The sequence below is a fragment of the Cicer arietinum genome, chromosome 7 (genome assembly GCF_000331145.2).
Source record: "Cicer arietinum cultivar CDC Frontier isolate Library 1 chromosome 7, Cicar.CDCFrontier_v2.0, whole genome shotgun sequence".
Lineage (NCBI taxonomy): Eukaryota > Viridiplantae > Streptophyta > Magnoliopsida > Fabales > Fabaceae > Cicer > Cicer arietinum.
In genome coordinates this window covers 13,100,277-13,120,791 of record NC_021166.2, presented here as the reverse complement: position 1 = coordinate 13,120,791, position 20,515 = coordinate 13,100,277, and the positions used below count along the sequence as shown (strand labels likewise).

The 20,515-nt window shown below is 33.6% G+C and overlaps 4 protein-coding genes across 5 annotated transcripts in view; 3 read left to right on the top strand and 1 right to left on the bottom strand.

Annotated features, from left to right (window-relative positions):
- The window catches only part of LOC101515280 (metal transporter Nramp3.2-like), a 3,817-nt gene extending 1,321 nt beyond the window's left edge, over positions 1–2,496 (top strand). Inside the window, exons 2-4 of the mRNA XM_004509035.4 lie at positions 191–327; positions 712–1,364; positions 2,134–2,496. Coding sequence (XP_004509092.1) covers positions 191–327; positions 712–1,364; positions 2,134–2,349 — 1,006 coding nt within the window. The 3' untranslated portion in view covers positions 2,350–2,496. The remainder of the gene's footprint in view (positions 1–190; positions 328–711; positions 1,365–2,133) is intronic.
- Positions 2,497–5,817: 3,321 nt separating this feature from the next.
- LOC101514960 (FRIGIDA-like protein 3) lies at positions 5,818–8,508 on the top strand. The gene is made up of 4 exons (XM_004509034.4): positions 5,818–6,042; positions 6,360–7,387; positions 7,623–7,798; positions 7,885–8,508. Exons 1-4 carry the CDS (start codon positions 6,035–6,037, stop codon positions 8,323–8,325), a joined length of 1,653 nt encoding a protein of 550 aa, XP_004509091.1. The 5' UTR covers positions 5,818–6,034; the 3' UTR covers positions 8,326–8,508.
- Positions 8,509–10,937: 2,429 nt separating this feature from the next.
- On the top strand, positions 10,938–16,862 carry LOC101514629 (aspartic proteinase 36-like). 2 transcript variants are annotated; one of them, XM_027336400.2, is made up of 12 exons: positions 10,938–11,392; positions 11,517–11,637; positions 13,194–13,621; positions 13,730–13,886; positions 14,176–14,258; positions 14,337–14,433; positions 14,547–14,619; positions 14,773–14,967; positions 15,156–15,280; positions 15,581–15,682; positions 15,748–15,845; positions 15,993–16,379. In XM_027336400.2, the coding sequence occupies exons 1-12, from the start codon at positions 11,139–11,141 to the stop codon at positions 16,009–16,011; spliced, it is 1,752 nt and encodes a 583-aa protein (XP_027192201.1). In that variant the 5' UTR covers positions 10,938–11,138; the 3' UTR covers positions 16,012–16,379. The 2 variants fall into 2 exon arrangements, with proteins under 2 accessions (XP_027192201.1, XP_004509090.1); XM_004509033.4 differs by lacking the exon at positions 15,993–16,379 and adding an exon at positions 16,386–16,862 and having other exon boundaries at positions 10,939–11,392.
- A 1,142-nt stretch (positions 16,863–18,004) lies between these two features.
- Positions 18,005–19,792, bottom strand: LOC101514307 (uncharacterized). The gene is made up of 2 exons (XM_004509032.3): positions 19,165–19,792; positions 18,005–18,260 (listed from the first exon to the last, which is right to left on the bottom strand). The coding sequence occupies exons 1-2, from the start codon at positions 19,726–19,728 to the stop codon at positions 18,180–18,182; spliced, it is 645 nt and encodes a 214-aa protein (XP_004509089.1). The 5' UTR covers positions 19,729–19,792; the 3' UTR covers positions 18,005–18,179.
- Between the last annotated feature and the right edge of the window lie 723 nt (positions 19,793–20,515).

Here is a 20,515-nt window from a genome sequence, read left to right as displayed (position 1 = left end):
CTGAACCAAACACACACGCTATAACTTGTCTCGTAGCATGAGTGGAACCCTTTTCCCTTTTGTTCTTTTCTAAACGGAAATTATTGATGAAGTGTTCGAGTCTTTTTCTGTGATGACATTTTGAAAGTTATGGTAACTCCAAATAAACCTTTGACGTGTGTTTTTGTTGTTGTTGCCATGTTTGTAACAGTTTTATTTTTCTCTTTCTTGAGAACTATGGTGTGAGGTCATTGGAAGCTTTTTTTGCTGTTCTCATTGGTGTAATGGCGCTAGCTTTTGCATGGATGTTTGGTGAGGCAAAGCCAAGTGGCAAGGAACTTCTAGTTGGTAAGTAGATTTACTATAATCTATTTCACTGATTTAGAATCTGCAAAATTGAAACCACTATAAGTAAATTGTTGGTTTTGCTGTCTCTTGCTTTGATATGATTTTGTTGGGTATGACTCGTAGTTCATCTACAATTTAGGGATACTGATAAGTAGGCGGAGATAATCTTGCTAACTGCACTGTAGTATTTAAACACAAGTTGTAATCTTAAACTTTATGCTTGAATAATTGAAAGGAACTGTAGCCACTCTGTGGTCGAGGATGTAAGCACAAATGGTTGAACTGCTTGTGTTCTTTGTTTGCATTTTTTACTTTTTTGTATATGTTTATTTTGAACTGGGGTTGCTCTTCTAACAAATTCGGAGTCTGATTTTATCTTTGTAGGCATTTTGGTTCCAAAACTCAGCTCCAGAACTATACAGCAAGCTGTTGGAGTTGTGGGCTGTCTTATAATGCCTCACAATGTATTCTTGCATTCTGCTCTTGTTCAGTCAAGACAGGTTGATCACAGCAACAAAGGCCGAGTTCAAGAAGCGATTAACTATTACTCAATAGAGTCTACCCTTGCCCTGATAGTCTCCTTTGGTATTAACATACTTGTCACAGCCGTGTTCGCCAAGGGGTTTTATGGTTCCGAAATAGCAGATAGTATTGGACTTGTAAATGCAGGACAGTATCTTCAGGAAACTTATGGAGGGGGACTATTACCGATATTGTATATATGGGGTATTGGTTTGTTAGCAGCTGGCCAAAGTAGCACTATAACTGGTACTTACGCCGGACAATTTATCATGGAAGGTTTTCTAAATTTAAGGTTGAAGAAATGGCTGAGGGCATTGATTACTCGAAGTTTTGCGATAATCCCAACCATGATAGTTGCCCTTATGTTTGATGCCACAGAGGGTTCACTGGATGTTCTGAATGAGTGGCTTAATGTTCTTCAGTCAGTCCAAATCCCCTTTGCACTTATTCCTTTGCTCTGTCTGGTATCCCAAGAACGGATAATGGGCACTTTCAAAATCGGCACTGTCCTCAAGGTATATTGTCTTTTCATCTGCATTTTGTTCACACTTGTTACTTATCAGATACTTGTCAGTGTCGTGTATGTGTCAGTATCTGTGCTTCATAGGTTCCAACTTGATATAAATACTACATATTTTTATCCCTTTTTTTTAAATGTCATTTTGACCATGAGTTCATGATGTGTTCAATATTATGTGTTAGGAAGTATATTAAGTATCTAGATGTTGGAAACTCAAACTGCTTAAGATTCACTGCTAACTTTGACATTAACTATTTATAAAACATTTACAATGTACTTGTTCCTTTTATCTTGTGGATGCATTCATGCAGTTCTTCTTTTAAATTCATTCACTTCAAGTTTGTGTGATCAATTAACATGGATTACCATATTGTACATGAATCCAGATTTTTAATTCACATGCATGGAGACTTAAGTACATGCAGGAAAAATTATCGCTTTATAACTCCCGTGTCTTAGAAAACTAAAAAAAAATTTGGCGATATATTAGAAAAACAAGGCATTATGCCACTTTCCTGCATTATTCTGGACTTTATGTGCTTTTATGTTGCATACATTCTTTAAAATAAAACTTCAACATGTTATATATGTTAAGGTTATGCTTTAACTTGGGATTAGTGTTCTTATTTCTTAAATCATAACTTCAATAGACCTTTGTATGCATGTTGTTTCTTTAATAACACACCCTTCTTCCACATATTCTGCTCTTAGTTTGTTTTTGATTAATTTAGTAAAATGCTAATTGGCTTCTGTTATGGATACAGACTATTTCTTGGTTTGTGACTGCTCTTGTGACAGTGATTAATGGCTATCTGTTGTTGGAATTCTTCACATCTGAAGTGAATGGAGTAGTAGTTGGTGCTGTAGTGTGTGCACTAACTGCTGCATATGTTGCATTCATAATATATCTTATTTGGGGGGCCACGTCCTTTTTGCCTAGACAAAGCGGACCAAAGGCGATACTTCACTCAGACAGTTGAGTTATTGATCCTTAAAACTGCAGACTAGGAAATACTATAGAGCCAAAGGATTTCATGATACAATAAGCTAGCTAGGGCCATTTATTGTTTTCTCTGTAAATAATGAAATAACAATTCAGAGTAGATTTTAGTGCTGCATTGCTTTCATATTTTCTTGTCTTTAATGCTTTAGAAACACATGTAGTGCTTAATTGCAAAAAGAGGAAAAAGGAGGTGAGGCCTTTGGAGGGAACGAAAGAAATGAAAAGATAAAGGAGTCTCTTACGTTTTTTTAAGAGAATTTTTTGGAGAGAATAAGATGAAAATGTTTACGAGTAATTTTTATTTTGAGAGTATTATAAAGAAAAGTAATGAATTTTATTTATTCAAAATACTGTAAAGCCCTCTTTGAATAATGCATTTTTTAAGTTTCTCTATATTGGAGGGGTTTAGACAAATGAAGAAAAATAAAATCTAAAACAAAGATGTTGGGAGGACTTTTGTGGATATTGGATTTAATAACTCATATTCAAATCAAAGAAAATATTAGTCATATGGATTCTCTTTTCAGTCTCTTCAAAAACATTTTTCCAACTAAGGTAAAGAATCTTCCTCCATTTTCTACCTCCAATGTCCTTCCCTACTTTTCTCTCATAACTCCCAAACAAAGTCTTACAAAATTTTAATGTGTTTGAATGGAGTATTTCAAATGTTTTAATTGAATTTTCTTTATTTTTAGATGTTTTTTTATAAAGAAATTAAAATCATTCATTCATAAAGGTTGAGTCATTTTAAATCATTTGTTATTTTTATAACAAAATTATAATTATTAAATGTGGCTAGAAATGAAAATATTCAAAAAGAAAAAATGGGTTCAATTTGAAAATTCAGGAAAAAAGTTGAGTACTAATTTTCCAAATTCAAAAATCTGAGGATCAATATGCAAAAGCATAAAAATTAGAGTTCAATTAGGGTTCAGTTTGCAAAATATATAAAATTGGCCTCGAGTTATTTTAATGGATTCATCTTAATCTCACTACAATTGACGTTGGCTTTGTCATGATATTTTGTTTTTGGTATTATGGTTAATATTTTTTGGTTGGATAGAAACCAATTAGTTTTTTTAGAAATAATATGGTATTTTTCTTTGCAATCTTTTAAAAATTATTTTCCTCCATCCATCAACATCTTTAACTTCGACTCATTTTCTTCATATAGGGTTATAAGAGTGAGATTAATGTTAAGTAGTATCCTCGATATGTTAATTTCTTTGAGCTTAAAATTGATGAATCTTATCACGAGACTTCAGTCTTTGCGGCTTGTGGAAGGCTTTTAGAGACTATAAACATAGTTTGTTTGCAATTTCTTCTATAATTTTGGTTGAGTTACTCTTGTTTTGGCAAAACTTTGAGATTTATTTCATAATCTCAAATTCACTTCTAATTTGAGTTTGATAGTTCTTGGAAAAACGAGTGATCATTATCTTAAGTTTTTTCTTCACGATGTCATTTCTCTTGTGCATCAAGAATAATGAAAATGTGAGATTAATTACATATACCGCGAGGCTCCTACCCTCTTGTAGTGTATTGCTTCATCTTGAGGATGATTGTATGGGGGATGTTTTTTCCTCGTATTGTTACATAGCTTTTCGTTGTATTTTTTTCATTTTATTAAAAAGATTATATAATAATATTCATTATTCATGTTATTGATGTGTTTGATGAGAGACACTTTTTTAGATTAAAATTATTGATATATTTATAATGTTCAATGTCGTAAAATAGATTCAATAGTCTCATTCTTTTTAAAAGAAAATAATCTCACTTTAATTACTATTAAAAATAACTTTTAAATTGAAAATGCTTTTTGACATCAAATTCAACACCAAACACCATATAAAAATAAGAGTTTTTGTTTTTATATTAATTGTTTCTCCTTCTTTGAATTGTTTTTCTCCCCTCATTGGGTTACACTCATACTTATGTTTATATAATGTCGATATTTTTATGTTCGAGTCACTCTTGTTTTAACAAAATTAATTATATGCAAAAATACACATATGACCATTTAGGTTTAGTTTGATTTTATTGAGCTCGTTGTACTTTTTTTTTTCTTCTCTAATTTGGTCTTTTAAGTTATGTGTTGTTTGTATTGTTAGTCCTTAGTTTTCCTTTTAACGATGATTGGTACAATTGAAACCATCTAATAATTGAAAAATTTATCTTATACTACAACAATGTGTCAGGAGTGGGATTAGGTTAGGTCAGACTTTGGAAGGTCTGAGTTGACATGCGATTAATTTTTTAATCATCTAAGTCTAGCTTAAGGTCTATCATAGATTGTTTTTTGGTATGATATGACCTTTTTTAACAACATGTCACGATTTGGAAGCCTATTTAAAAATATATTTCACATTAAAGCATTTAAATAGTATATTTTTTTTAAATATGTTAAATTAGGCCCATAATTAACAAATTTAAAATAAAAAATATTAATATTAATAAATAATAATAATAATAAAATAAAAAACAACAACAACAACAACAACAACAATAATAATAATAATAATAATAATAATAATAATAATAATAATAATAATAATAATAATAATAATAATAATAATAACAACAACAATAATAATATATAGATCGGTCTATCAGGTCTAATAGGTTATTTTTTATAAATTTGAATCTGATCTATTTAAATTAATAGTTTAAAAAAATGTCTAAAATTAACCTTTTTATTAAAAAGATCAGATCATAAGTATGTCGAACTATAGACCCGACCGACAACGGTCTAGTCTATTCCTACCTCTATATGTCACTCGGTACTGATCATTTACAAAACATCTACCAAACCTTACAAATTATTTTTTTTCTTCTTGCAATCACTTATACACATGTATATCATTCAAAACTTGATGATAAAAGTCTATTCACACAATCAAATGTTGTTAGCTTCATCTACTTCAAAGTAGTTTAAATTGCAATATTTTGATTAAATTTTAACATTTTATGATTATAATTTGAAAAAAATGTCAATCTTAAAATATTATGTATGTAATTTAATATAACTTAAAGACAAATAATATAAATTTGATGTAACTTAAATAATTAAATTAAAAAAAAGTCATTTAAAACCTAATTAAAATCAAATTAACTTTAAAGAAATGAAGGTGTATTTTTACCTTAACAAATGGAGATATATTAACTCTATAAATAACGATTTATATAAGCCTTTAATATTTTTATATTATCTTTATGATTATGTATATAAAAAATTACAAAAACTGTTTATTTGTAACAATAAAATTTAATAGTCAATATTATTTTCATGCTGTTAAATTTTTATAAAAGTTTACGTATTTAATCTACCGATTAAGAATTACGACTAGATTAATTTGAATAATAATATATTTCTTCAAAAAACAGTATACTAATAAATGTTTTATCAAAAAATATATAATAAATGATGGATGAAGGTATGAAGAGAGGTATCCTTTAATAAAAAGAGAGAGAGAAAGATGTAGGAGGAGATAACCTTTTAATAAACACATTTTGATTCTGATTGATAATTTAAAACCCTAAAACAACAAAACTCACCTGCTCTGTATAAAAAATCAAAAGCTGGCCAAGAAAACGTAGGCAGCGTCGATCGTCGTAGGAGGAAGGAAAAGAGGTCGTGGTAGCAAGAAACACCGCCTGAAATGAAACAGTAAGAAACTCCATATTTTCATTTAGTTTTTTCTTCCGTATTTTCTTTCCCCTCGCCGCGCGATGATGCGATTTACATTCGCAATAGAATTGCGTCGCAGCATAGCTACACTCCGCACCGCAATTGCGTGCTAAAACGGCGGCATATTTGAAAACGTAGTTCTAAACCATCTCAACCTTGCCCTAATTCTTTAGGCACCTCTAGAAAATAAATTATGAGAAAGAAGTTTAGGTGAAATTACTCTCTTATTGTTTATTCTAGTGTTACTGTCAACCGTTTTAATAGTTTATAACAATTTAATTGAATTGTTCTTAAAGGAATATTGATGACATGGAGCAATTCAATGAAAATAACAAAGTGGCGATAATGGAGCAGCTTGCAAAGGCGTTTCTTGAATTGGAAGCTCGAAAGGGCGTCTACGATGATAAGGTTCAGTGGGATGAAATTAAGCAACATTTCTCTGACCTTGAGGCGGCATTGAACAAGAAAAATGAAGAACTGCAGGCTAAGGAGAAGGAGTATGAAGGGAAAGAATTAGAAATGAATACATTGCTTACGCAGAGAAAGGCAGCGGTTACTTCAAAAGAACAAGATTTATTAGATCGTTTGCAGGAGCTTAAAGATGCAGCTGTAGATTCCATTATAGAGGCACGTGCGAATCACCAGAGTACAGCCTTGGATTTTGTGTATGATGCGGAGAACAAAGATAACAAGGTAAGTAGTTCTCCTGAGGATTCTCCTAATAAGTCGGGTGATAAGTCGGAAGGTGTGGCTACTGAGGTTGGGCTGCCTCTAGAGCCGAAATATTATTGTGAGCAAATGGATGCGAAAAGTCTTCTGGATTATGTTGTGGGACTTAAGAAAAAAGTGTCTGTTATTCACGAAGAAATTTCTGTTGCATTAGAAAGTGCGACTGATTCAGCGCGTTTGGTGCTTGATTTACTAGTACTGGGGTTTTATCCCACCACAAATGAAACTGCCCAACAAAAAGATAAAACAGGTGCTGCCCTTCAGGGCAAGCGCAAATCCTGTATTGTAATTTTGGAGGCCATGGCCAGCTTATTGGCAAGGGCTGACCCAGGTGCTGATCACCTTTTGAACCCTGAAACCAAGCAGCAAGCCAAGGTAATTGCTGATGAGTGGAGGCTCAAGTTAGCTACTGCGGACATTGATGCTGCCAATGGAAATTCATTGGAAGCAGAGGCATTCTTGCAGCTTCTTTCAACTTTTAGGATTGCTTCAGAGTTTGGTGAAGAAGAACTCTGCAAGCTTGTACTTGCAGTTGCTCAAAATAGGTCGGCACCTGAGCTCTGCCGCTCTATTGGGTTAGCTCACAAAGTGCCAGGTTGGTGTTCTTTTAATAAACTACTGACCCATGAAGTCTGCAGTGAAGGATTGTCCTGTCAGATCCTATACTAGATGAGTAGTCTTCTAATCTTTAGGGGAAGTATAGCTAGATTAACTGATGAGGCATAGCCGCGTGTAACGTATATCTTGATGCTTTTGTTGTGATATATTACATGTTAGGTGTTTATGCAATTTTCAGATATTGATTATTCTAATTTCCTCTCTTTATGCAGCTCTTACAGAAATATTGATCAATAATGGGAAACAGATTGCGGCTGTACACTTTATTCAACTCTTCCAGCTTCAAGAAAGTTTTCCCCCTGTGCCCCTCCTGAAGACATACCTCAAGAACCAAAGGAGAAATTCACAAGTTAAGGCTGATAACGTGCGTGATATTGCTACTGCAAAGGTATGCTTTGTTGCTTGACTGAAATCTTCATTTTTTTTTTCTTTTTCCACATTTCTTATATTACATTCTCATTTATTTATTTGTAGATTGATGCAAATGCACAAGAGCTTGCAGCACTGAAAACTGTAATTAAGTGTATTGAAGAATACAAGTTCGAATCTGAGTACCCACTTGATACACTCCATAAAAGGGTTCATCAACTAGAGAAAGCGAAGACAGAAAAAAGGAGAGGTGGAGAGTTTTATAAACGTCCACCATCGAAGAGGCCAAGGCCTAATGAGAGGCATTTTCCACTCCGTTCATCTGGTAGTAGTGCGGCTTCAGCTGGTGTAACAGGTCGGCATGTTCCACCTGTTAGGTCAGCATATGCAGGAACTGTTGACAGGTATCCCCATTATGGTGCGGTAGCACATGATTATCAAATTCCTGGCCAAGCTATATACACTCAGCCAGCTAGTGCAACTCCTTCTAACTATGGTCGTTATATAGGTAGTAGTTTGCAATCCTCACACCAACATTACATGTGATTTTTTTTAACCTCCAAGTGTTACCGAAAAGACTTGAGACATGCGAGCCATCAACGCACTAGTGATTCTACTACTGCAAATTTAAAATGTTACCTTTTGTTTTGTTTTAGTTTCTTATGATGCCAGAAGGCAGGTGTACTCAGATATTGATATCCAATGATCACTTTTGTTAAATGAAGTGCACGTTAATATTGTGTTAAAACTTAAAATGATTTTGGTCCTTGTAAATGAACTGTATTTTGGTCCCTGTAAACTTAAATGAACTGTATTTTGAACCATAACTTGATTTTAATTCTAAACCAAAATCAAATTTAACAAAAAAATTTAAAATTACACTCCTGTGATTACACAACCCTAAAATCAGAAATTAATTGCACAACCCTAAAATCAGAAATTAATTGAAATGAAGAACCACAACTGGCCATTTGCTCTGCCGTGACACCGTCGCCACCTGTTGCCGCCGCAAATAATAGTGACACTAATTGCCATATCGCCATATCGTGAAGGAATTTTCGTCACGTAGCAGCGGTGTCGTCAATAGCTTTGCTGTCAGTGACAACGCCATCAACAGTGTTGCATCAATCCTCTCTTCTCAATCTTGTTGGTTGCAATGAACGATACTCATATCCATTCTTTTTCTTAATTCTCATAGGGTTTCTTAGTTGCCTTCTTGGAAAATCTTCATCGACGGTGTTCTACGCTCTATATTGATTTGTATTGGTGAATGATATTTTAAAGGTGAATGTGTTCTTGTATTGGTTATGGGTTTGCTTCAAATGGTGGATGATATTTTGTTTTGCTTTTTCGATTTTATTGTTTGTTCTTATTTCACTTGTGATTAAAGCAATGGTTTATGTAAAAAAAACTTCCCTTATGTATGGTAAGAAATTGAATTTCTTGTTCTCAATAGAACCATTTTAAAAAGAAAATCCAAAATCATATATATTAACAGTCCCAATAAGAATGAGATCAAAATTACAAAGGATGTATATATAGAACATAAATCGAAAATTTCCACCCAACACAGCCACTACCCACTATAAGGTAAGGTAAGGCACCCACCACAAACCTCTTACACCCTACACCTCAAGCAAACCTACAGGTTAGTCCACGATTGACATAATATAATTTTAATGCATTCAACCACAAATGACAAATCAACAGTAATATGATTTAATATGACCTTGTTCCAAGCGCTAGCGACTTTAATAACCACAAGTCTATTCCGAATAACTTGCCTCCGGTACAAATCAGAGAAAAATAGAACCATCTATAAAATGACCTAAAACTTGTTAATAAAATTGTCTAAATACAGCCATCTAAAGAAACTTTTTGATATTTTGGCTTAGCTTTGGAAACATTTGTGGTTCTTGATCCATGCCAGTAGCCAAAATATGCAGAGAATATAAGAATCGTTTGCTACAATTTTTCTTAAAACTGATTTTACAGTATCCTATGTTTTTGTTATAATAATTAAAAATGAACTTTGCAAATTTGATTTAAAAATAATTTTTGACCACCTTTGTAGGTTATCATTAGGGGTGGGAATAAATCAGATCAGACCAGGCTTTGAAAGGTCTGAGTCTGACCTACGATTTATTTTTTAGGCTTAAGCTTGACATACGGCCTATCATAAGCTTTTTTTTCGGCCTGATCTGACCTTTTTAAAAGTTTGGTCTGGCCTGAAAACCTATTTAAAATAATTTTCAAAAAATATAAAACAAATATCTTTTAAACTTTAAAAAATAATTTTGTATCAAATAATAGATTTTTCTTTTTCTGAAACAAACACATTCATTATTACAACTACTGATTGACTAATTGAACGAATATAGAATGACTACTAAATATGGAATGCTACCGAATATGAATGCTACCGAATATGAAACAATTACTGAATATGGAATGTTCACTGAGTGATTGCCTAATTTATAGAATTTAAAATAGGAAATAATATTATTAATATAATAATAGTAAATAATATTAATAAATAATAAAATATATATATATATATATAGGCCGGCCTGTTAGGACTAATAGGTTTTTTTATAAGCCTGAGTCCGACCTATTTAAATAAATAGGATTTAAAATCAGTCTGAGCTTAACCTTTTTATTAAATAGGTCAGACTATAAGTAGATCAGGCCATAAACTTGATGGACGGCTTAGCCTATTCTCATCCCTAGTTATCATATATCGTGTTTAAAAATTATTTGAAATTTATCGACGGTCTACGACAAACTTTTAAAAGAATTTTTGTAATCTTCATCAGAGTTATGTGCGACTTTTAAACACTAAATCACACCGGGCCATCTATAAAATAGATTACTTATTAAAATGGTTCTCCATAAAGTTCACTTTATTTGAAAGTCAAATTATCTTTAATTTAAAGAGGAAAATCAACTACACTATAAAATAGTAACTTGAAAATTCAAAAAATAATAAATGCTTTTGAAGAAAAAAATTTAATGTCTCTTTAAGGTTTGTAAATTTATTTAATTTGAACACATTTATACAATGTTTTAAAGTTTATTTAGTTTTGAGAGATTAATAAAAAAAATTTAACTAAAAGGACGTGCAATATAAAAGAAAAAGAATTATAAAATGAACCAAAACAAGCCACAACGAAAAAATAACGGAAATCAAAGAATACATCTCATTCTCTTTCCTTCATGAAGACGCTGCCTCGACTTTCCTCCTTTTGATATTAGAGACACTCTCTCTACCCTCCTTCCCTTTCTGTCTCATTTCGATCCGTTTTCAAGGAACCATAACTCGGATCCAGAATCGTTCCACCAGCCCGATTCACCAACTCATGGCGCGGACATTCACTCACCTCATCCTAATCCTACACATTGCAATACTCGTTCCTTCCTCTATCGCAGCCGACACCTCCTTCCTCCGTAACCGTCACCATGGCTCTCGTCCTACCATGGTTCTTCCTCTATATCTCACAGCTCCAAATTCTTCCACGTCAGCACTCGATCCTCGTCGCCAGCTTCACGGATCGGAGTCCAAACGCCATCCTAACGCTCGCATGAGACTCCACGATGATCTCCTCCTCAACGGGTAAACTTCTTTCGTCATCGTTACACGCATTTCCTTATTCTTCTTATTTTTTATTTTCATCGAATTCGGTGATTTGATATTAATATATGTTTTTGTATTGTTGAATTATTATTGATTTGTGTAGGTATTATACAACGCGGCTTTGGATCGGAACTCCTCCACAGATGTTTGCTCTTATTGTTGATACGGGGAGTACTGTTACGTATGTTCCGTGTTCCACTTGTGAACAGTGTGGCAGGCACCAGGTAACGATTGATTGCGTTTCCCCCCATTTTTGTGTGAGTTGACGTGTTTATCATAGGTTGATTTTTTTCGTGCTTTTATGATAGACATGAATCCCTTCTTTAACTCAGTTAATTGTGTACTTATATGTTGCAAATGGAAAATGAAAATTAGTCTGTGCAAAGGAATTATTGTTGGGTTGTAGTAGATGTGATGAATCGTGGTTATGAAAACACCTCCATAGCTAGACTCTAGGGTGTTCTACGGTAGTTTGGTATGTTGTGGAGGATCTTGTAAGTTATAAGAACTAATGCCTTGCAACCGGCGTGTGCTTGGTAAGAGTAAAAATTGAAATATGTGAAATGGAGGAGCAAATATTGATTGGATATTTGGACCTGTTTTAAGTGTAGAAGGTAATGATAATATGGATATGTTTTACTCCTCTACCCTAATTGTCTAATTGATGCTTAAATTTGGCCTTTTCTCTTTTTGAAGAATTAGACTCCCCTGTATCTGTGTGATGCACTACTTCATTTTAATGTGATTGAGTCTCTTAGACGTTTTTCTCTTTCAATGACAAGATGAAATATATATTTTTGGTGAAACTTCAAAGCTGATAGTAGAAATATTTAAAAATTCATTTTAACATCAAAAATCGTACAATCAATTATACATGACATTCAAAATCAGTGCCAGTGACATTGTAAGTTACATAAAGTGGAAAAGGGCCTTGTTTTTTGGTACAGAGGAAAAGGACATAAGCATGCAAAACATGAAAAAGTAAATATATGGCAACATTGAAGCCAATTTAAAATTGAAATTTCATAACCATAAGTTCTCTAACATCCAAAACAAGTCATAATAGTTAATTAGGAACATGACTCACATACATAAATGTGACATAATTACATAATACCTAAAGTCATTCATGACACAATTACATAGTACCTAAATTCATGATATAATTACATAATACCAAAAGTCATGACATAATACCAAAACACCCAATTTATGCTCCATGGCCAAGATTTGTTTCTCTCATGAAAGCATACTCTCACCTATTGCACTTCACACACAAAAAGTGTATTAAGTGAGTGCATGCTAAGTAAAGAAAAAGAAATTTGTAAGATTTAATTTAATTCACAATTTATTAAATATACAATAATTTTAATTTGACATTTTCGACTATTTAAGACCTTGAAGTTGAAGTTTTGGGTTCGTTGACTTTGTTGAAGGCCATCATACAATATAGACTTTCAAATAGAATTTTAGAATAAATGTAGGTTTTATCCTCTCAAAAAAATAATAACTAGCGAAGTCTTAAAAAACGATTATATAATTGAACATGATATGCCAAGTTAAATTTTTGAAAAGATTGTTCCAACCTATTTGATTTATGCTTTTAGTGCAGTAGAATATTTATATTTCCCTGGAGTTTCTCAATACCTTCCAATTTCATGTTGGAAGATATGTAAATGAATGATTTTATTTAAACCTTGTGCCTGTGGGTAATTGTTAATTGTCCTAAACTCCTACTTATCTCAAGTATATTAGATTTGTTTCTGTTTTACTTAAACAGGATCCAAAGTTTCAGCCAGACTTGTCAAGCACCTATCAACCCGTCAAATGCACATTGGATTGCAACTGTGACAATGACAGGATGCAATGTGTGTATGAGAGACAGTATGCTGAAATGAGTACTAGCAGTGGTGTCCTTGGTGAGGATGTCATATCCTTCGGAAATCAGAGCGAGCTTGCTCCACAACGTGCTGTTTTTGGCTGCGAAAATGTTGAGACTGGCGATCTTTATAGTCAGCATGCTGATGGCATTATGGGTTTGGGGCGAGGAGATCTTAGTATCATGGATCAACTGGTTGACAAAAATGTAGTCAGTGACTCATTCTCACTTTGCTATGGTGGTATGGATGTTGGCGGGGGCGCAATGGTTCTTGGTGGCATATCTCCCCCTTCAGACATGGTCTTTGCACATTCTGATCCTGTGCGCAGGTGTGTATTTCAAAGTTCTTATATCGTGAATATGAGATGTAATGCATTTTCACAACAAATGCATTTTATTAATCTCACACATTTACTCTAGTTTCGGGGTGGCGACAGTCCCTATTACAATATTGATTTGAAGGAGATACATGTTGCGGGGAAGCGACTGCTTCTAAACCCAAGTGTTTTTGATGGAAAACATGGAACAGTCTTGGATAGCGGTACAACTTATGCATACCTACCGGAAGAAGCATTTCTTGCATTTAAAGAAGCAGTAAGTTCTTCCATAAATATTTTCATTGAAGCTTTTGGATTTGCCTTTTTCATCTCACTCATGACTTCTAAATGTTTGAGCAATCTCTAATCTGTTAATTGCGGGCTTCATCAATGGTATCTTAGTTTGTGGTCCCAAAAAAACTGAGATCCGAAATATTTCATTTTGCTTCTTCTATAGTGGATTTGGTTTAACGATTATTTTTTTAATTTCAAGTCAAAATGATAACAGCAGAATTGTCTAATATCTTATTGACCTGATAACTCTGATTTTACTTATCTGTTTGCAGATTGTGAAGGAACTTCAATCTTTCAATCAAATCAGTGGTCCAGATCCAAATTATAATGATTTATGTTTTTCCGGTGCTGGAATGTATGTCTGTGAAATTAAGAATTCATATCACTCTATTATTGCAGTTTAACTAACAGTTTGGGTGTACTTATATTTCAGTGATGTCTCACAACTCTCTAAAAGCTTTCCAGTGGTTGACATGGTATTTGGAAATGGTCACAAGTACTCGCTGTCACCTGAAAATTACATGTTCCGGGTAGGTATATCAGATCGTTTGTATCTTTAACTGTGTTTAGAGGCTGGTGCGATTGTTTGATAATTTAACTAATTTCGATATCCCTACTTTTCATGGGGAAATCTTTTGTGAAGCATTCTAAAGTAAGAGGTGCATATTGTCTGGGAATTTTTCAAAATGGGAAGGACCCAACTACTCTTTTAGGAGGTAACTTCATTACTTTTGGTAACCGTGTCATTTCATGTTTTGCCTTAATGTGAAATGTTGTCCCTCTTTAATTTTTGTGTTATGTAGCTAGCTTCTGCAGATAGGTTTCTGCGTACTTTGGTGATCATTCCCATGTAATTTTTGTTTGCATAGGTATCATCGTCAGAAACACTCTTGTTATGTATGACCGTGAGCAAACAAAAATTGGTTTTTGGAAAACCAACTGTGCTGAGTTATGGGAAAGACTACAGATATCCATTGCCCCACCAAATACAGAAGTAAAAAATTCAACCAAATCATTAGAGCCTTCAGTTGCTCCATCTATGCCGCAACATAACGTACCACCAGGTATCATAAGCTTCTTGCCTTCTATTTAGAAGTGTATTCAAAAGCATTATCTGTTAACATGGCTCTGGGGTTGTATGTCTTAGAAACATGGTTCGTCATGCTTTTTGTTTGTCTCTGAAACTAGTGCAATCTCTTTCAATGTATTTGTTTATTGCTGGCTGATGTGCTTTAATCAATTTATTGAACAGGTGAATTCCGAATTGCACAAATAACAATTGTAATTTCATTTAACATCAGCTACGAGGACATGAAGCCTCACCTTACAGAATTGGCTGGACTCATAGCTCATGAGTTAGATATTAATACTTCCCAGGTTAGAAAATATTTCTATGCACATTTTATTGTATAATTACAACTTCAAGTTTGATTACCTATATACATGTACTTAGGTAGCTAATCAGGTAGTCAGGAGGGGTTTCAGATTGTGGCTAATCAGGTAGTCAGAAGGGGTTTCAGATTGTGGTAGATGTCCTAAGTTTAAAGTTCCAAGTTGTGATGAAAACTTTCCAAAATGCCTGTTTAAACCATGCATTTTCTGTATATTTTCCCCGTGATATGTTTCATGGTTATTTTATGATAAACTGGCAATAACACTCTGGGTGGATGTCCACAGGTCCACTTACTGAATTTTACCTCTGCTGGAAATGTTTCCCTCGCTAGATGGGCCATAACCTCAAGGCCATATGCTGATAACTTTTCTAATGCAACTGCAATGGTAAGTTGACGTTTCTGTATCTGCATTTGTGTGGAAACTTCTATTTGACAACGATTTCTATGCAGAGTATAATTGACCGGCTTGCTGAACACCACATGCAACTTCCTGATACCTTCAAAAGCTATAAGTTGGTTGAATGGAATCTTGAGCCTCCATCAAAATCGTAAGTTTTTTCTTGAAGAAAAAATGCTTTAATCATGGAAAATTGATCCTTCCATACACTCTTCATGTTGGCATCATGTATGAATTGAACATTACTCGATATTGTGCACATCTGATTTTTGTATATACATATGGATTTATGCAACAGATGGCTTTTATCAATTTGAAGCGGTGAAAATAAAATTTGTATGTTTTGGATTTAAAGATAATATTTTAGTGAAAGAAGACAAATGTAGGATATAAGGGATAAATAAGGGAGAAGGTAGTGGAATAAATATAATGTTACAACCCTTACACTTTGAGGCAAATGTTTCACCCTTTTTATTGCAATGTCATCATTGGAGTGGCAGAATTGAATGGCGCATGTGGGTGTATTGTTGAATAGAAATTCTTGGCTATGAATTCAATTTGGTTGGCATGAGCTAAAACAATGTTTAAAGTGAAGTTTTAACCGACCTAGACAACCTTGCACCTGGAGTAAGTTTTCTAATAACGTGTCTACAACCTCTTGAGATTAACATGTTTTTCTGTAATGATTCAGGAATTGGTGGCAGCGATATTACATGGTTGTGGGCTTGGCTTTTGTGCTTACATTGCTTCTAGGATTATCAATAGTAGGAATGTTTTTAATTTGGAAAAAAAGACAGCAAAGTGTGCATTCATACAAGCCGGTAGATGCAGCTGTTCCTGAGCAAGAACTTCAGCCATTATGAACTAAGTTTATACTAAAACTGCTTACTATCATGCTTCGTTAGTCTCAGTAGCATGTTCACTTGCTATCAAGAGCATTTTATGCAAACCATAGTCACTGAGCTGGTCAAGTTTTTTGTTTGAAAGAAATCTGACTGTCCACAATATCCAGTGATCATTGAATCATGACAGAAGTACATAAAGAATTCTCTAGATATTATATCATCTATAAAGGAATTTTTTTTGTGAATATTGTAATATACAGGTGAACCAAAGGATGGCATCATAAGATTGAAATACAATTTCATATTGTAATTTTTACATTTCATTTTACCTGTTGCTGCTTACTGAGAGCAATGTTCATATTTTTTACTATTTTCACTGGGGGTTGTGGTCTAGGAATGAACAAATGAAAACATCAAGGGTCTGGTTGACAAATGCAAATCGTAGAATAACAAATAAATAAAAGGAAAAAATCTGAAATTTATCTGTGGTGAAAGTGAAACATGGAAGAGATCGCTGTTGAGAGGTATTTTATTATCAGAAGTGATGTTAGAGCAGAGATGCTCCTCCTCCACTTTTATTAGGAAACTATGCACTATGCAGGATTCCCGTTTCCAACTTTTGCAATGTGTCTAATAGGAGGATCTTTCATTGTATTGCTCCCGAACAATTTGATCTTATTGAAAGGATCCGCGTCAAAATATAAGTAGGAAAAAAATGGGATTTTCATCCAAAAATTTACTTAGAACTACATTTATTCCTCCTATATTTCAGAAAATCACATGTTCGATATTATACTTTTGGACGGAAAAAGAACTATTCAGAAATATATTTTTGAAGAGAAAAACTGTGTTTTGCTAGAAGTGAACCTGTAATTTTAGTATGGGGAGAAAGAAAAAGAAGCTCCGAATTCATGTGATCCCTTGAGAATTGAAATCAATTTTATTTTTTTCCTTGAAGTCTTTTATACTTGGAAATAATTTTTTTAACGTATAACAGTGCATTGTTAGACGACTCATTCCGTTGTGCGTATATCTTTGCATTATTGGAATTTCAATTCTGGCACTGTTGCTATAGATCAGACTCAACGTATAAACTCAAACTCAGAAAATTACATATATGTTGTTACACTGTCACATATTAAGTGTTTTTGGTAACAAAGCCATAAATCAACATATAGACAGAAATGAACACGAAATACATGCTAGTTTTAAATAGTAGAAACGACAATAATTTATGATTATTGTTTAATTTTCAGAGTTAACGAGAAAAATAAGAGAAACTTAATTCGGAATGAATTTTATCCAAAACTGATTAGATCCACACAATAGAAAGCCATCGTATGATCATTCCAGTGTTTCATCCGCCAAGAAGTCCCAAGATTAATGACGTAAAATAAAACAAGTGAAACAAATGCCAGATAATAATAACAATATTCATCCAAAAAAAATAATGACAACAACAATGTAAAAAAAGAATAACGACGACAATATTAATAGAATAATAACCGGAGTCTGAAGGTAACAAATGTAAATAAATGTAATGTAATGAAATGCGTACCCATAACAGGGCCAAAAATAAGAAGAAAAAGGAAGGAGAAAGAAGTGCTACAAGAGTATATGATACGAGGAACGGAGTATATCTAGAATATCAAAACAACTGCAATCCAGCTCAAAGCTAGGCCTCCTAGCAGGTTCATGCCCCTGATGGTTTCTGCTCCACTCTGAAAAAATATGGAAAGTAAGCAAAAATAATAGATTAGTTTGGTCCCATCACCCATTAACACATTTTTTTAGTGTGGGAATAATACCAACCTAATTAATTAAGAACAACTATTATTTATTATAACCATCAAAGCTTGAGATACCGACATAATTTCAAATTTTTGCGGATAATATTGTTGGACATTAATCTCAACACAATCAAATTTATTGGATATAATTCAACATAAATAAACTAAACTAAAATGTATCATGTAACTACAGCTTAACGTATGTAGCCAAATCAGTTGTTATTAACTATTAATTAATACAATAAAGTAACGCCGTAGGAACTCGTTTCTCTTCGCTATACGTGAATCCAAAACTATGAATATATTTCTAATTTCTAAATAAAAATCAGATACGCACTTTATCTCCATGACTTTACTTTATTTATATCATTTTTTTTGTAACATACTTTATTTATCTTTAGATCTGGATGGAAAAAAAAAAAAAAACTAAACTAAAAACTCAATACATATACAAACAATAATAAATAAATCATATTATAATTTTTTATCTTTACCCATATCTCTTCTTTCTATGGTAAAAAAAAAATATTTTATTTAATACCTAAGGTGCTTCGAAGACAAGTACAAAGTCACCCGCACCGTCAATGGTGGCGCGTGGCACACCTTAAGCTTAGATTTGAGTTAAAGTTACCGTTTGGCCCTTGGTTTGTGTAAGTAAAAAACATAAAACTCAACCCAAGTAAAAATAAGTACTGTGTCTGTAACTAATATGGTCGCAACTAGAGAAGCAAATCGCAGATCTGAGATTCAGAAGCACATTGTACAAAACGAGCGCGTAGGCTAAATGTAGAAACGACAAAGAAAAGACAAAAACAAAAGAGGATCGAAAACTAACCTCATCGTTAGCAGAACCGGGTCCAGGTGATAACGCATCTTCACTGGGTCCAGGAGCTCCTGTTGGTGGTGCAGGAGGACTACTCAATGTTGGTGATGGTGCTGGAGCACTGTGCTTCTTCTTTCCCTTCTTTGACTTGCTCGGTGCCGGAGCTGGAACTTCCGGTGTGGTCGGCGCCGCCACTGGTGCAGCTGCTGGTGGTGAGCTTACAGGAACAGGGGTTGGTGGTGAGGCGACCGGAACTGGTGCCGGTGGAGCACTAACTGGTGTGATCGCCGGTGGTGTACTGACTGGTGTCGCCGCCGGTGGAGATGATGCTGGAGGTTTGGTCGCCGGAGCAGGTGAGGTGGCGGCTTTGGGGGATGAAGCTGGAGGAGATGATTTGGGAGAAGCAATGGGAGCTGGTGAGGTTGGTTTGGAAGGTGCTGCAACCGGCGTTGAAACTGGAGGGGTGGTAGCAGGGGTTGATGGTGATTTGGAAGGCGCTGATGAAGGTGACTGGCCTCCGACGCCGGCGACTACAATGCAGATGAATGCGAGAGTGAAGACACTGTTACGATCCATTTTGAAACAACACTGATTTTTTTTTAAGAGAGAGAGAGAGAGAGAGAGGTTTTGTGATGAAAATGTGAGGAGAGGTTTATATAGGCCTTTGTTCTTATTTGACGCTGATTATGCCAATCTTTGTTAAATTTGCCGATTCATCGTGACCGTTAATTGTTAAATGAGATTTATATATCATCGACACAAATACATGAATTGATAAAATAATCTTATCTTCATTTGTTATATAAAGATAAGATAAAACAATATTTATCATGTTTATATTTAATTTTTGAATTATGAAAAATAATAAATGTTTACTATTCTAAAAATAAAATATGAACATTTTTTCAAGTAAATGTATTAAAGATTTGATGTTTTGGCACATAAAGTTTCATATACAATGGAGCTAGTGGTAAAAATAACTAAGATGGTTTCATCTAATGGTAAATGTACATTAACTCTTCAGATTTTATCAATTTTGAAATGATACATATCCCCTATTTTAAATTTATTAATAAAAAAATATTTCCCACTATTTAATATTATTTAATATTATGTTCTTTCTTATTATGTATGGATTTTTTTTTCACCTATGCCGAATTGGTAGTGCTGATAAATAATTTAAAGCTAAAAAACAGTGCTGGTACATATTTTTCTTTAAATTGATACGATGTTATTTCAATAAATAAGTTGATTTGTTTGTAAATAGAATACAAATATAATAGGAAGAAAAAAATACAGACCTATTCCACATATATTTGCATTGCTAAAGCTGGCATTTATTAAAAAAAATGAATTAAATTAA

Excerpts from the sequence above, each read along its gene's own strand:
- LOC101514307 (XM_004509032.3), bottom strand. The coding sequence starts at position 19,728 with ATGGATCGTAACAGTGTCTTCACTCTCGCATTCATCTGCATTGTAGTC. Across the intron at positions 18,261-19,164 it reads CCGGTTCTGCTAACGATGAG|AGTGGAGCAGAAACCATCAG; the intron begins GTTAGTTTTCGA and ends ATATTTTTTCAG.
- LOC101514629 (XM_004509033.4), top strand. The coding sequence starts at position 11,139 with ATGGCGCGGACATTCACTCACCTCATCCTAATCCTACACATTGCAATA. Across the intron at positions 15,683-15,747 it reads TTTCTAATGCAACTGCAATG|AGTATAATTGACCGGCTTGC; the intron begins GTAAGTTGACGT and ends ATTTCTATGCAG. Across the intron at positions 15,846-16,385 it reads CTTGAGCCTCCATCAAAATC|GAATTGGTGGCAGCGATATT; the intron begins GTAAGTTTTTTC and ends GTAATGATTCAG.
- LOC101514960 (XM_004509034.4), top strand. Across the intron at positions 7,388-7,622 it reads GTTAGCTCACAAAGTGCCAG|CTCTTACAGAAATATTGATC; the intron begins GTTGGTGTTCTT and ends CTCTTTATGCAG. Across the intron at positions 7,799-7,884 it reads GTGATATTGCTACTGCAAAG|ATTGATGCAAATGCACAAGA; the intron begins GTATGCTTTGTT and ends ATTTATTTGTAG.